General features: G+C 35.4%; 1 protein-coding gene across 2 annotated transcripts; it reads left to right on the forward strand.

Annotated features, from left to right (window-relative positions):
- Positions 1 to 522: 522 nt before the first annotated feature.
- Positions 523 to 16,283, forward strand: LOC109086714 (Krueppel-like factor 5). 2 transcript variants are annotated; one of them, XM_042711109.1, is made up of 4 exons: positions 523 to 823; positions 5,034 to 5,826; positions 5,937 to 5,996; positions 14,966 to 16,283. In XM_042711109.1, the coding sequence occupies exons 1-4, from the start codon at positions 689 to 691 to the stop codon at positions 15,142 to 15,144; spliced, it is 1,167 nt and encodes a 388-aa protein (XP_042567043.1). In that variant the 5' UTR covers positions 523 to 688; the 3' UTR covers positions 15,145 to 16,283. The 2 variants fall into 2 exon arrangements, with proteins under 2 accessions (XP_042567043.1, XP_042567042.1); XM_042711108.1 differs by having other exon boundaries at positions 529 to 859.
- Positions 16,284 to 17,676: the final 1,393 nt, after the last annotated feature.

Raw genomic sequence — 17,676 nt, forward strand, 5'->3', positions numbered from 1 at the left:
TATTGTTTTTAGTCAATTCAATTGAAATTATGTTTAATTATGAATAATTTAAAATAAATTATATAGTATTTAAACCTAAAATAAGTTTACCTGCAACTTGTCAGCTGTAATGAAATGGTTAAATTCATTAAGTGAACCTGATATCTGAGGCAAAAAAAGAACACGAACAAGCTTAAGTTGTTTGCTGGTCCAGCTGGTTGATAAGCTGATGTCCAAAACCAGCCAACAAACCTTGAGAGTCCTGCTAAGACCATATCGCATGATATTTTGGTTAATAAACTAAACATGTTTCTCACCACAAAAATAAATAAATAAAAATGAGATAGTTTTCATAGTGAACAAAGAAAATAAATTGTCTACAATACGATAGCCTTAGTTTAATTTTCTTGATGGATATGCAGAAAAGTAACGCCTCCATGTTGTACACCTCTCAGGTGTTTACCTGTTCTGTGATTGGAGAAGGCGCACTTACCTTCGCTCTGAATGGCTAAAGCAGCTGTCACTCATGTTCTACGTGTCCACAATGTGATTCTTTACAACAGGTGAGGCTACCTGAGGGACACAGGGAGGGTTTTGGATACACTGCACGTCTGGATGTACCGACAAGGACGTTTACCATAATCCCGTATATGTGCATTCGTAAATAAAAACAAGCTTAAAATATAGTATTCGATATTTGCAAATAGAAATGACAAGTGTAGGACTGGCCGTTGGCGCTCCGAATACAGAAGAGAGAGCGGTTTTCACGCAGCTTAAACCCGTGCGGATGTGTGGCGCGGATGGGCCGGAGGACTCGTCTGTGTTTGAGGACGTCAAACCCGCGGTGAGACTAGCAACACACGCTATTGAAATGGCTCAGGTATGGCAGGCGCTCCGTGGTGTCTGACTTAACTGAAAAACAAAATTTTGATGTCCTCACATCCCAAAAGTACATTAGAACAGATGCACTTTAAGAGAAAGCACATGCTCAGTAACAGAAAATCTTCGTGAAACGCTTTCTGTATTTCAAGTGTCTGGATATTTTTTATTTATTTATTTAAATTAAGTATTGTTGATGAAATATTGAAAATATGTAGGCGTCTCTTCCAGGCTGTGTAAAGTGTGCATGTTACATCTGCACATAAGGGTCCACTTAATTGCTGTATGTATTTCTCTATATGTATGTTTACATTTATTAATTTAGCCTGATGTAAATGAAAAGTTGCTTATACAATTTATTATTATTATCATCAGTATTAGTATTACTATTAGTATTAGTAGCCTATTGCTATTAAAAACACCAAAAAAACAAATCTCATGGTATGTTTAATCAGGTAAATACCTTTATTTTATGCAATGACACATTTCTCGAAATTTATAGGTTTTGTAATAAACACTAACGTCATGTTGTTCTCTTAAATAGTCTAGTTTATACTTGACTTTATGAATATAATATCTCAGATGAATGAGAGATCATTGAAACCTGTTTTACATGGATACTATGACAATAACACAAGTTTAGGCCCTTAACATAACCTACATTATAAGAGTCAAATGTACAGTGTACTGCAAAGGAATCAAAGAATTGGATTACCTTCTTGTTTTCCTAAGGGTACAATAATACAAAAATGCTCAGTAACTTCAATGCACAGTTTTTGAAGTTATGTAGAAAATCATTTAACACTGAGACATTAATGTTAGTCAAAAGTTTAATATTTAGTTTGCCCACAGAGAAAATTCAGATTAATCCACATGTTTAGAATTGATTTATAGAATCAGATTTCTCTATAGTTTGTTCTTTGGCTTTGGCTAGCTTATGACTAGCTGAGCCAATGACTGATGACCTCGTTGCACTCCTTCAAAAGTTCGTATGGCCACAGGGCTACACCGAAGGAAGGAGCCTGGGCCTTCGCATGGTCTCTGTTCCCTTGTTTTTGGTTGGTGACGAGAAGCACATGTCTGACCTCGTGACCTCCAGTTAATGTTTGGGAAAAGTACCTTCTATTAAAGGAGTAGTAATCATAGTGTAAATTGAATTAGATTGCTAAAAATAACCAGAAACCGACAAAAGTCATGATTATTAATAAAGATGATCTTAATAACATGAGTGATTTGGCACATCTAATCAAAAGATATGGGTGTCTCTGAGTCACATTGTTTTGCAGTGTCACGCATCTCTCTTGCATTAATTAAAAAAAAAAAACAGCAGTCAGTATTCATATCCAGAGCTGTGAAGAGCAGCCAAGATGGTTCCTTCACTAGTCATGGTCCTGAAAAGCCAAAACAAAGGTTATCTGTTTCCCCCAAAGCCATAAAACATAATTTTCGTCTCAAAGGTTTTGTTTTCTCTTGCTGCTGCCCTCAGATGATTTGTGCTGTTATGGCTCCAGTAAACAGACAAGAAGCCTATCAGTCTGAATTTATAGGGATCTGTGGGCAAATATCCATCTTTTTGAATTCCCTTTAGGCCATAAAAACTATTATTTCAAAGGGAAATATTTTTTGTGTTGTAATTAGGAAAAAGTTCTTTGAGCTAACAGGCTACTTGGACTCGGAAATAAACTGCGATATCTAACGTTGGAGAAACGGCTCGGAAAACTCATATCATGCCGTTTCTGAATCTTCTGAGCTTCATGTGCTCCTTTAAAAATAATAAGACTTTGTAATGGATAATGGATAAGATATCTGATGATGAATTTTCAGCAAAAATTAAAAATTCTATCAGCATTTTCTCTCATGTGGGTAAAAGATTTGATGACAGAACATGACATTTTTGGGTGACCTATCCAACATTTTTGTAAAGTTAGCCATATTTCCAGTGAACGTCGATATTGAGCAATACGGAAACCTCCTGCTTATTTATCTCAAAGATTATTTTTATGTCTAACTCGGCTCCCAGCCGTTATCGGTCCCTAAAATACATAACTTAGCAGTTGTAAATGTCCTCCAATCATTAACTCAGTTCTTGGGCCAGGGTTCAGCTGCTGTTTATTCTCCTCACACAAACCAATTGAACAGAACCGGGCCTCTAAGGCCAATTGGAAGCCATAACCAAGGGCACTTGCCTCTCTGCCAGTACCACACAACACAAGGCCTGTTTGTGCCCAGGACTAAGGGCAGTGGCGGTGCGCTTGCCAGAACTGGAGATAAATCGAAAGCTATTTTCAATTAATTACCTGGTTTTAACTTTCCGAAGCTGGCCGGATGAAGGTGGAATTGTTGACATTAACGCTAAGAGTAAAATTTGCTGCAATAAATGGCTCATCCACAGCGATATCAAAAGCTGCAGAAGTTTCAGCATTTTATTGTACATTCCCCGAGAGTACATGACCTCACATGTTAGGGTATGAGTTACCTGAAAGGACGAAGATATTTGTACATGAAACCACATCAGTGGGTTGCCAAGGAAATGCATTTTGACAATACATGGCTTATTGTTGACTTAGCCGCCACTTCAAACAGCTGGACATTACAGTGCTTTTGAAATATTTATTGTCAAATATAATGACTGCAGTAAGGTTTAACAATAAAGGCAGCTGTGTGTTTTAAGTGGGGTCCAAATGTCTACAGTTCTTTTAAAAAAGATCTCATATATTCTTAGTTCTTGGAAACATTAACAAAACAACTTTTATATATATATATATATATATATATATATATATATATATATATATATAGTTTAGTTATATTATATTAATGTTTATTTTTTATATATATATATATATATATATATATATATATATATATATATATATATATATATATATATATATATATATATATATATATATATATATATATATATATATATATATAGTATTAAAATAATATAAACATCATTTGAAATGTAATGTGTATTAGAAATATGCTAAATGTAAGTATTTTAGTGGTCTCACATGCTTTTTGGTTATTTTGGGGGTTATTTTGTTTAGCACATGCTGCAGTCATTACAGATTGTGTAAACCCTGAATGTTTTTGTTCAAGTCAGGTATTTAGGTTGTTCAGGTTTTTGCATGTGCTAACCATTTCATCATCACACATTTGACTTGCCAATTGACTGGTTTGGTAAATCTGGTTCTTCATTATCACACAAAAGCCCTATTTATCAGTCTCAGGAGTTTACAGCACCGTTGCACCTGAATGGCTCTCCAGGGTGCACTCGTTTTTAGAGTTCTATTTTTGTACATTGTTTGTGCCCATATCTCCTCTTGATATCACATGTCACTGTTTTGGTTTTGCTTTGTGCTCCAGTCCTTCATGGCTGCCACACCTATGAGGTTTCTATATACTCTGTGCTGCATTGGAGCACTGTGCAGAGCTGCGCTGTTGAACTTGGCTTTGTGTATACCATTTAAGCAAGGAATGATCTCCCACTGCTTGTACCAGGCGCTGCAATCTTAAACAATTGTGAAAGACAATAAACATAGTATATGCTTGCCAGATCTCCTTTTTCAAATAAAATCTTTTTAACAGCTGTGGTGAAGTGAAAAGGGTAAAATGGCAGAGCAGACATCTAAGTTTGACGGCAGCTGATCCAATTACAAAATATCAACACGGACTGCGTGCAATCAAAAATAAAAACATTCAGTAAACTTAATTAAATTGAGAAAAATTTGTCCATGCAATTAAATTAATGAATAATTTGAATTTCAAGTTCAGTTCCTGTCTTGTTTTACAACTTATAATAATTTAGTTATGCCTACTAGATGCAAAGAATATGAAAATAAATTATGCTGCAACAAGCAATATTTAGGCATTTTGGCAAAATAGAGAGGTTTGTTGGCTAGTTTTTGAAAAGAAGTCATAAATAAATTACTTTTATTTAATAAATTGCAAAATTTCCTGTCAATTGTATATCTGGTTATGGCTGATGGAAATTATTAAAACAACTGAGCAACTTCCATTTTACAAACTTATTTTGATTGCACACAATGACATTAAATTTTAATAAAATTATCAGTTGAATTAGCTGAAAAAAAGTACACTATTACTATTTGCAAACCTAGTGTTTAAAGGTACTGTACTGTATCATAATTATCTTCTGTTTGTTTCAGACACGGATGGAGATGGATAAATATTTGCCCCAGAGCAGCCCGTTGGTTTCTCCAGACATGATGGATAAGAAGTACAGACGGGAAAGTGCCTCAGTGGTGGATGAGTATTTTGCAGATGAAAAGCCAGCCCCTTACAGTCTCAACATCAACGTTATCTTGCCCAATACCACACACCTTCGCACGGGCCTTTATCGTCCAAACAAACCTCAGGTGCATCAGATCAAAACTGAGCCAGGGGTCGACGAACCCTGTGGCATTCAGACACTCCCTGAATTCACCTCCGTCTTCAGCGTGCCCCAGACAGTCAACAGCCTCTTTATCAAACCTGACATAAACGTCACAGACGAGCTCCACATCGGCCCTCAGCAGCCGGCAGTCTACCAAATGCCCATCAGCACTAGTGACCTTACCACAATGACTTTCTCCCAGAGCCAATCGATGAACGGAATCGGTGCATCCGGCAGGACCATGCTCAACCTGAACACAGTGGCTTTGACAACGCAATCTAGTGAATTTGTCATGCCCGAGCCATTCTACACTTCACCCCAGCCGCACAGTTTGCCTCCATCGCCCCCCAACTCCCAACCCGGCAGTCCCGAGAACCAGGCGGAGCTCATTACCTCTGTTCACCCTCCCCCACCATACCAGGCTAGAATTGGAATGAAGGTTGGACAGATGACCCCTCACTCCATTCTAATGGCCCACGGTCAGGGCATCCTCACGGGACCCAGATACAATCGACGGAACAATCCTGAGCTGGAGAAGAGAAGGATTCATCACTGTGACTTCCCAGGTTAGTGTGCCATTCTAGTAAATAACTTTGGATTCCATGTGCCATGCCATCCTGAAGATTGGCAGAGATTATCAGTAAACTAACATCTGGGCAATTTTTCTCTGTACCAGGATGCACCAAAGTTTACACAAAGAGCTCTCATTTGAAAGCACACCAAAGGACTCATACAGGTAAGAAATCAAATTAAACTCTAACATAGATAACCTAAAGTGAAAATGATATTATTTATTCACCCTAATGTCATTGCAACGCTATATGATTTTCTGTCTTCTGCTGAACTTTTCCATGCAATTAAAGTGAATGGAGGCTTCTCAAGCTCCATAAACAGTGCAAAAGCACTTTAAAGGTATCCTACAAGTCATCTGATGTTATACAATAGCTTTGTGTGAGGAACAGACAAAATGTACTGTATGTGATAATCTTGATATTTCGTGTCTGATTTGTGAGCAAATAGTTCCTTGAATGATTGATACAGTTTGCAAAACCAGTCAAAATGATTAGTTTTTAAATTAATCCAAACTGAGCTGGTTCAGCTCGCTCACTTAACCCGTTCAGAACCCAAGAAAGCCGGCTTGAATGTAAGCATATGCGTCATGGCACCATTTTTTAATACAATTTAGAAAATAGTCCAATTCCAGTGTTTCCATGGATTATTTCTAATTATTTTATTTATATACCACCCCTTTCAATCCAACTGAAATTTCTTTTGGATCAAGCTCCGATCGATTTAGGTGTTAACATAAAGGATTGAGCCATTAATTCAAATTATAAACTTACTTTCAAATTACTTTTAATTGGTTAAGGAATCAAATACACCGTTGGACAATAACCAGTAATTTGTATTCTATAATATTTTTCATATATTTGAACCTGGACCGCAAAACCAGTCATATGGGTAAATTTCTTGAAATTGGGATTTAAACTTCACATAAAAGCTGAATAAATAAGCTTTCCATTGATGTATGGTTTGTTAAGATAGCATAATATTTGGCCGAGATATAACTATTTGAATATCTGGAATCTGAGGGTGCAAAAAAATAAAAATATTGAGAAAATCACCTTTTAAAATTCTCCAAATGAATTCTTAGCAATGCATATTACTAATAAAAAATTAGGTTTTGATATATTTATGGTAGGAAATTTACAAAATATCTCATGGAACATGATCTTTACTTAATATCCTAATGATTTTTGGCATAAAAGAAAAATCTATAATTTTGACCAATACAATGTTTTTGGGTTATTTCTAAATGTATATCCCAGCGACTTAAGACTGGTTTTGTGGTCCAGGGTGACAGTTTTATGATTTGTTTATATACTGCAAACACTTTGTCTTCCATTTTTATCACAGAAGAAGTGTCAAAGAGCACTGCATTGTTCATATACTTTATTTATTACCTGAAGATAACTTGAAAAACACACATAAATCATATATTGTCCCAGTCGTGTGATTGATGTCTTCACGTTAATGTCCCCCGCATATTCTACCCCCAGGTATTTGGTAATTATTTGCATTGGTTAATAGCTCTCTGGAAGGGAAGATTATTAGTGAATAATGACATACGTTTGGTTTCTCACTCAAAGTTATTTTATGCCTTCAGAAGCCTTGGAATATAGTTATTCATAGGTCTTCTGAATCATTTTTTGATACTTCATTGAATGACAGGTTTTTTTCAGTGTGTTCATTATTCAGACTTTCTCCTTTTGTGTTCTACAGAAGACAGAAAGTCATACAGGTTTGGAATAACATAAGGTTGAGTTATCTGTTCATTTAAAGTTAGAAGCAGTTGTTACTGCTTGACCAGTAGCAATGTACCATCAACATAAAAACTACAAATGCAGCAACAGCTCGCACAGTGATGACAGCCTAAGGACAAGAGATGTAGAAAGACAGAGAACAGGGCGGAGGGAGAGATTAATTGACTCTCTTTTCATTCTTTTATACACATTGTGTCTGCATGCCTGTACAAGCCCTGCATGCTTTCCCGAGGGGGAAATCGCCAAGTGGTGGAGGAAAAACCTGTTCCTCCTGCTTTTTCTGTCTGCATTCGGGGGGTGGGGAGGGGGGCAGGAGAGCACCGCCGGGAGAAAATAACATGGCAGTTTCAGTGTGTTCAGCTCGGCGTAAGATGAAACCCACTGCAATCCTACTACACTTTAGAATGAAACCGAAATCTTCCCTCCCAACACCATGGGGTGTAATTTTCTTCACATGACGTTAAGCTGATAAAAGTACCTTTTCCGCCAAGTCAACGCTTTCTTTATTCTTTTTTAACAATTTTGGGGTGATCACTGAGAATGTAGAGGGATTCCCTATAGCCTGAGGTATCATCATTGTTGTACTCTTACTCCGTGAGAGAGGTATCTACGTAAACTCTTTAAGCTTGTGCAAAACATATGTTCCCATGTGGTACATTGGGAAATCGAGTAGATGTTGCAGCTGTGCACAAAGTATTAGCATGGATGAAACTAAAGCATAACAGTGATTTAGGCCTTACATTAATTTAATCACAGTTATGACACAAAGCCTAAAACCACAATGGTAAAATCACTGTAAAACATGGCCTTGTGTGGTTTATTGCACTATGATAAAAGACACCATTGTTTAATAAACAGTTTAAATGTATTATAATAATTTGGGCTGTCAATTCATTTAAAAATATATATATAAAATAATTCATGATTATCACAGTAAATTAAATAGTTCTGTGTAAATATTTACTGAGAAAAGCTCCCCAAATTAAGGTAATTCTAAAACATTGCATTATTTTGGCAAACAAAAGCATAGAATATGTCACATATCACCATTTGTACTTAATTTTCTCATGATCTCTACATAACAAAAGTTGTTTTCTCGTTATCACGACTTTCTTGTGATCTTCTCGATATGACGAAAGTTGGTCTCTAAGTTACACAACTGCACCAACTGGTGGCAGTATAGAACTGCACATAACTGAAGGGGTGTTGTATAGCCTACTGTATTTTACTGTACGCGTTTGGGAGAGATAAGGACCATCTTCGATATCGCTATAAGTTGTGCAGTATTGTTCATTAACTTATAAATGTTAAGTGCTTGAATCAATATGATTATTTAGCTTGAAAGTGTATAGGCATTTGTTATCGTTACTAGATGACTACTGCAACAGCATTCGGTGTGATACTAAACTTATTGTTTATTAACACCATTGTTGACATCACTGTATAGTATAGTATACTCTTTGCACCTATCCACCTTTTTCTTCAACGCGGAAGTAAGCCTATGGGTGAGTCTTCCGGTTCATTAGCCGCAATAGGTAAATAACGAGGAGAATAACAACGTTAAACAACAACAACATTAAAATAACATAAGACACACCAACTTTCAATAAAGTTGTTTTCAAGCAGCAAAACTAACTGTTTTGTTCAGCTAAAAATAGCTGGACGCAGATGAGACTGGAAGCCAGACCCATAGAATTTACAAATGGCCGCACCCATTTTTACGACAAGAAAAAGGTGGATAGGCCTATCTTTATTTGTGCATCTTTGAAGTACGATTAATAAACGGGGATTAGCCTATGTTGTGTTTATCTAGGATGCGCTTCAATGACGTATTTGTAATGTGCGTCTTTGTTCTTAGTTTTAATCTATATTGTTAATCATTAAATGTATATTGATATGAAATGTGATTTATATATGTAAAAATGTGTATAATTTAATTCAGTGATATTATACTGTGTTGTAATCTTATGTAGTTTCTACAAAACCACACACTCACGCATAAACACTCTTCTCAAACTGCATCCCAAGCTTGTAAGGCACATGAGACCATTCATAGTATATCCTACATGACTAATAAAACTCACAGACAAATGATATATAATTTTATTTCATGTTGAAAATAAAGTGAGTTGAATCAAAGCAGCTCTAAAAGATTTTAGAATTGTTCTGTATTCTTCTGGTGTTGAATGCATTGTTGTTGTTAGACAATTTAAACATGTTAATTACACAAAATGTTTAGCCTACTGTCTCTGGGAAAAACATCAGCTGTGATTGATTAGCCTATATTTATTTATTTATTGTAGACGTTATTACTGAGTGGAGCAAAATTTGCTGAAATATCTCCAACATACAGTAGCGCACGGTTTATCTTTCAATCAGATGCGCGTCAAAGTTACGTTCGTTATAGCAACAGTATAGTCTCATGCTGCAGTTTTCTTAGTTTCCCATTCTTATAGGTTACATGATCAACATGCTCCTGAACACTAATAGTTTATATTACTTTCATTCTTTCCCATTCACTTTGAATGGCTGAACATTTTTGACCGGGAACACCACAAGTGTGACTTTGTGCCATTTTATACAAAAAAGCCTTTTAAAACAAACTCCCTGATTAAACAATAAAGCACACTAGTGTGATAAACAGTGCAAATTTTCATCTGTTTTTATTTAATATTGTGAAAATTATTCATAAATAATGCTTTTTTCACTCAAAAAATTAGGTGCCTACTCTCAGATAAATGAGGCTTACGATAAATCAGATGCAAATATAAATACAAAACCAGTCCTAAATGAAAGAAAACAAGTTGACAAAAAGATTGAATCTAATCTTTGGTGATAATATAGCACAATGAGTGATTTATAAGCTATTTTTTGAGTCCGGGTCATTTTTGCCCTGGAAAATCACAAGTGTAACAAGGTGAAAAATCTCCCCCAAAAAAGTACGAAAATTATCAAAAAAAATCTGAGTAGTTATACCCTTTGTGAACAAAGTCACTAAATTTCAGTCCAATTTTATAACATTAACTAGTTTTTTCAGGAAAAATTTAATCTTAATATCATTTCATCAAAAAATCCGATATGTGGCACTTTTCGCAATCGAGTTATGCTACCATCTGTTTAAATGGGAGGTACACCGGCGCATCGTTAGCTTAGATCTGGTGAAAGCTGCATTTTTAGAAGCGTTTCAATCAGACGTTAGCTGCGACGTAGGCTACATTTAAACAAAATTGTGAGATTACAGACGTTTTCCTATTTATGAAGTAATAGCCCTAACTAAAATTAACCATGGTTTTACAGTAAAACTGTAGTAATCATGTTTTTTTTTTTTGTTTGTTTTTTGCCGTGTTTATTAGCCTATCATTTATATAACCACAGTTTTACTACAAATACCATGCTTAAACTATGGTGTAGCAAAACCATGGTTAATTTTTGGTAACCATGGTTTAACTATAGTAACCAGGTTTTTTGGTTTTATTTGTAGTAAAACCATGGCATGGTTAATTTCCATAAGGGGAATACAATGTAATACAAACCTTAATTTCATTCGGGAAGTTTCCCGTCAGTCAGGTTTTCTCTCAGGACAGAACATGACCGTTGCCAAATGTAACCAGTTTTAACTGGTTTGCCACAGTGTACCTAACATTGGGTTACACTGACCCAGAGCTGGGTAGGTATATGAGGGGGTTCATCATTTGTATTGAGAGTAAAAATGCACACCAGCTGAGTTACAGAAAAACTAACCAGCACCTGCAAAAAATATTAAAACCACCCAATAAAATGACTCAACAAGCTGAGCCCAGCATTTGGGTTAAAAAATAAATAAATGATCACAGCATTTTTAGAGCAGATATTTCATTTCAGACCTGCTGCAATATGCACAACAACCAGCATAAAAACATGTTGCCAGATTCATGTTCATATGTTTCGAATAAAACTGAACGTGATGCAAAAAGCAACAAATTTTTTTCTGACGAGCCGGTTTGTTTCTCCCTCTGTCCATCTGCATGGTATGTTTGTTGTCACAGGTAGTCATTCCTCAGGTGGACATGGTGTGGAGTTGTATTTCAAAAGATGTTGGGGGTTGGAAATGATCTGAAAGCTGTCAAACAGTTTAAGAGCTCTAGAACATTCCGTGCTGACAGATGAAAGTCAGAACTGGTCGATAACGTGTAATTTTGATGTCTTCATTAATTATATGTTCTATTTATGAATATAAAGTGTGTCAGGATGTACAAGATGTGCTCTAACAAAGGCTATAGGCAATAGGCTATACATTAAGGCTAGCGCTCTCTCACTAATTTCAGAAGTCTCTGTGGTTTGATTCTGGAAACGGGCCTGCCTGTATCTGGAGAAGTGGGAGAAATTGTAATTTTGTATAAATTATATTTATCATATTAAAGCCTCCTTTATGGTGCTCTAACAAGATGTACTGTACGTGCCTTGGGCAACCATGCATGGTCCTCTCCAGATAGTAAAAAAAATTAAGACAAAGTTATACCCCTATACAGTATATCATTCCATGACAATAAAGTTTGTAGGCCTAATGAATTAGGTCTCTGCATTGTATCAGGGACGGTTCAGTTTCTCAACTGAACGTGCAGGAAAAGCATTACTTATCATTTGACCAAAGAAAACTTTTCTATATTTGTGCATTTTGATAATGTTTATTAAAGGTGCAAAAAGCCAAACAAAAATTTGAAAAGAAGGAAATATTTTAGTTTTTCGGCCAACATTTTGTATGTACGGTTCTAATTTAAATTTTGGTTTTTCAACATGGCATTTAAAAATACAACAACTGTTCTTTTTTTAATTTTTTTTTTTTTTTAACAAAAATGAATGTACGCAAAAGTACACTGACATTTCACAATGCTTGTGATGATTTTTCGACTAATTCCTATGGGGGCAATTGGTTCGTTTGTGAAAGCCCTGTAGTAATTGAACTTGTTTCCCACCTTCCACAAACAGAAGCCACTGATAAAGAGCTTACAATGGTGATTTTATGGGTATTCATGCAAGTTTGTGGTGATCATTAGCGATTGTTGATATTGATTAGTATTCTGAATGGATTTAAGTGAATCTGGTTAATACTGGTTGTTGTTCTTAATATCGTTATGATGGTGAAATAGGTGATTAACAATATGCAACTTCCACATTTTTGTGTTTATAATGGGTTTGTGTGTGTGTGTGTGTGTGTGTGTGTGTGTGTGTGTGTGTGTGTGTGCGCAGTAAAATGCTTTACCGATAACAGGTTAGCCGTTGCACAACCTCCAGCTTACCAAATAATATCTCTGTTGTTTGAGCTTGTTGGCCCTTAAACATAGATTCCACAAGCTGAAGTGTTTGATGGGGGGGGGCATTAACTTTAATCCCTGAGCTATTGGAGACCTTTGTCAGATTGTTAAAAGGAAATCTCATTTTGAATTCTGGTTTCACGTATAGAAAAGGGGGAGGGATGCGCGCTAAGCTAAAAGAGCCAGTTTTCAACACTATTCAAAGAGCTTGTCAAAGAGCTAAAATTGTACTCTATTCAGTTATTTCTGAGAGCTGTGTAGTTTCTCTGTGGTGAAGTTAGTAGGTTGAACTGAAACATTGTGTTTCAAAAAAATTATTGTTTGATGTTATGTGGTTAAACACCTTTTTATAGAAAACTAGTGTTTATTGGACTATAATCAGAGTCCAGATTGACAAATTAAAAGTTAATCTACATGAGAAACTGAGGCACTATAGATTTCTTTTAGAAAAATGTATATTTTTATTCAGCAATGATGCATTACATTGATCAGAAGTAACATTAAAGACATTTAAAATGTTACAAATTTTCTATTTGAAATAAATCCTGTTCTTTTGAGTTTTTTATTCATTAAGGAATCTTGAAGAAAAAAAATTTCAGCAAAAATAAGCCGCATGTCATTTTAACATTGATAATAAGAAGAAATGTTTCTTGAACACCAAAATAGAATGATTTATGAGGAATTATGTGACACTGAAGACCAGCAATGGCTGCTGAAAATCTAGCTTTCAAATTAGAAACTCATGAGCAGTAAGAAATATTTATGGATGGTAAAAAATTATACTATTGGAAGGTGTGGTTTAAAAAAAAGGCCCTTCTCAAAATAATTCATGCACAACAATATATCTGTACTAAATAAAGATTTATTTCAAGCATCGAACACACATATTGTACATGAACAGCGAGGAAACAAAAACACCTATTTACATCTGTCAGTCAAACTCTAGTTGTCACGAAACATCGTGAAACTTTCTCTTTCCCCTTCACTTTTCTCTCTATCGTGCACAAACATACAGATACACACTATTACTGTACTGAATTTGGTATGAATAGTGGTAGTTTCAAAAGTTTAGGGCCACATGAATGATCTGTTCACTCTGAACTTGGCTCTTCAGGATTCAGTGCTGTGGCAAACCTCACATTGTCAGATCTTATCAGCGTGTGTTAAGCACCATGGAAATATCTTCCGTGTTTACACATAGGAGTTGTATTACTCTCAAAACCACAAGCACACACACGTCTAATTCCTCTATAACTGCCATTTAAAAATGTCACGATACACAAGTTGGGCTTTGTATGAGCCTGGTCTTTGAAACGTCACCTTGGATTGAAATAATGGCGGTCCTTTATTTTTGGAAAGTTTTCTGTTTGCCAAAAGTTTGGAATAATTCTGAATTTTTACAGTTGTTTAAATTTAAAGTATTTTTTGTACAATGTTATTTATTGCTGTGATGGCAAAGCTGAATTTTCAGCATCTTTTCTCCAGTCTTCAGTGTCACATGATTCTTCAGAAATTATTTAAATATGTTGATTTGGTGCTCAAGAAATTTTATCTTATTTTTATGGAAACCATGGCACACCACCATTCAAAAGTTTGGGTTATGTTTTTTTTTTTTTTTTTTTTTAAAAGAAAGAAATTAATACTTTTATTGAACAAGGATGCATTAAATTGATCAAAAGAGACAGTAAAGGCATTTATAATATGTGAAAAAAAATATATATATATTTCAAATAAATGCTGTTTCTGTGCTTTTTCACAAACGAACCAATTGCCCAATGACTTTCTATTCATCAAAAAAGAGTCCTTAAAAAAAGTATGACTGTTACTGCGAAAATATTAAGCAGCACAACAAAAAAAAAAATCACCATGGATAAGAACAATTGTTGATAATTGAGTATCAAATCAGCATATTAGAATGATTTCTGAAGAATCATGTGACACTAAAAACTGAAGTAATGGCTGCTGAAACTTCAGCTTTGCCATCAAAGGAATAAATTACATTGCAACAGAAAACCGATACATAGGCAACTGTTTTTTTTAAAAACTAAATCAACATGAGCTAACTTTTGTTGTGATTTTTATCATAATAGGTGAGAAGCCATACCAGTGCAGCTGGGAAGGATGTGACTGGCGTTTTGCCCGCTCGGATGAACTGACGCGGCATTACCGCAAACACACCGGCGCAAAACCCTTCAAATGTGTCGCCTGCAGTCGCTGCTTCTCTCGTTCAGACCACCTGGCACTGCACATGAAGCGCCATCAAAACTAACGAACTTCACATCCTTACTTTTTCAACTTTTATAACAGTTCTAAATATTTCACAGTCACTTATGTATGAAGATCAAACTAATGAAAGCTCTGCCGAACCACCAGCACTCCAAACGTTTAGATTGTCATGAAGAGGACTGGACATCACGACACCATAACAGCAAAGAGCTCCGACAGAATGTATACTAATGTACATATGTTTTGTATGTGTGTATGTCTGTAGATGCATGTGAAAAGATGTTATGAATTTTATACTTGACCTCCATCCAGTGTCGAAATTTGAAAATGTTCCTTTGGGACAGTCTTCCTAATAACTTGAAATGTAAAGTTTGATATATTAATTCCAAGGTAATGGTTAATTGTAACACAATATTTATATGGAATTTCCCCCTCACAAGAAGTTGTTTGCTTTTAGGTAAAATGCTACAATTTAAAAAAAGAGTATCCCTAATGTTTGCCGTTCTCACAGTTGTGTTTCCATGGATACAGATCTTTACGAGACTGTGTTTAAAAAATCAGTCATCTGTTTGACATTTCGGCTCTTTGAATGACAGAAAAAATGCTGATGAATGAGACAAATGAGCTCACAAAAGCATTTTAGCATGTGTGCCAAATTTATAGAAGAATAGTAGCTATTTACGTGTTTCACAAGACAGTTGATTGTTTTACATGAAAAAAAAAATGCAGCATTGTCACATAAAATTTCAAAGAAATGAAGAAAGTGCATCAATCCCTCACTTTTCCCAAGAACAAATTATTCGTATTAGTTGTAAACATTGTAGCATTTTCCTTTTGTACTGCCCTTGAGGCCCATCTTGGGCTCTAGTGATGACTGTAGTTTATAAATGCTTAAAAGTTCTCAAGTTCCATTTATTTGTGTGCATGTCCTTCACGTATGATGGGAACTCTGATGGATCAAAAATACTGTACATACTGTAGTTAAAGTTAAACTACCTGTAAATATTTTACTCTTTGAAGATAATTGTTTTTATTATGAACAAATGGGATTTTTTTTTTTTTTTTTTGTCTTGAATGTGGGTGAATTGAGTTTGTAGATCTTGCGTACTAAGTGATCAGTTTAACATATGTACTTGTTTGAATACAGAATTTTGAAAATAAAAGAATACATTTTGTGTTGTAGTTTCTTGTCCTAGTGTTGCATGCTAACATGCTTAGCTGATAGGACTATGAATAAGGTCCTTACTAATGTCATTTGGATATAGCCTACCTGCTTAATTTGTTAAGAAGATAGACATTTCCGTGTTAGCCATGTTATATTTATGAGGAACGAGGTTCTTGGAACTATAGGCTAAGAAGGTGGCTTATGCATCTATTCATATTTCATATTCTAGGAGACAACTGAAATCTACTTTTAAAACTAGTATTGTAGTTATATACCTTTTGTTTTTCAAACCGTTGCAGTTCTAACCTCGACTTAGTCACAACTGCAGAGGGAACTGGTTTATATAACGAATAAGCTACTTTTTTAATTGTTTAAGGTGCATAGCATGAAGCCAAAACATGTTTCCAAATTTATCCGAATTTTCTATGAAACACACGCCTGTTTTAAGCATTAACTTTCAGCTTAATATTGTTAACCGTTGCATTGTAAAACAGTGAGTCAGCTTTAAAAAATAATAATAATAATGGTAGGCTACACTAATTGTTCAATTACAGTTTGTGAAAGACTAAAATTGGGTGGGGAACAACTTTTAGCTGAAATAGATACTAATAATAAGTCTGACAAGATAATTTCTAATGAATGAGCCTACAATAAGAGACGTTGACGTATGAGGGCAACACCCATTTTAATATAGTACAGCATGTGATCTGTGAAAATGAAAAAATGTTACCATTTAAAAATATAGTGAGCGCTACTGCTGTGCAGAAAAGTAAAACTGTTGTTATGGATATGTTTAAAGCCTCACTCATTCCTGAGGTGTTAATTGTGCTTACAGCAGCAGCGCGAATCCAGTTAAAACTTGCCCCGCTTCTGACAGAAATGGAGAGCGTCAGATAGTCTTTCACAGTCTTTTCAAATATTTCAGATGGGTTAAATGTCAGCTGTTTGACTTTTGTTTGTTGAAATTGTTGTAAAGAACGATCAATAAAAGCGCCTCGCTCGAAAACCCAAGTATAGGCTAAGCTTTAATTGTAGGGTCACTGTTAATCATTATTGCACCAGTTGAGAAGTGAGTGTCATAAAGATTGTGTTTTGACCATGATTTATCCCCCAGACACTGGGGTAGACTAATATAATTTCAGGAACAAACAAAGGGCTAGCACCACTTAATATGAACCTGACCGCGTTACAATGTTGGACTTTGAGTCCAATGGTTAGACCATGCAGGGTAATTTTATTGACAAAATGATAAAATATTTCACCATAAAACATATTTACCTACTTGATATAAGTGGAATGATAAGACTTTAAATGAGGACACTGACTTTTTGTAGTACTAAATAGGGCTTTGACGTAAGTTGTTAGACATGTACACCACTAGAGGGCGCAACAGGAAAGACCGCTGCTGCA

Source organism: Cyprinus carpio, chromosome A21 (assembly GCF_018340385.1).
Source record: "Cyprinus carpio isolate SPL01 chromosome A21, ASM1834038v1, whole genome shotgun sequence".
Taxonomy (NCBI): Eukaryota; Metazoa; Chordata; class Actinopteri; order Cypriniformes; family Cyprinidae; genus Cyprinus; species Cyprinus carpio.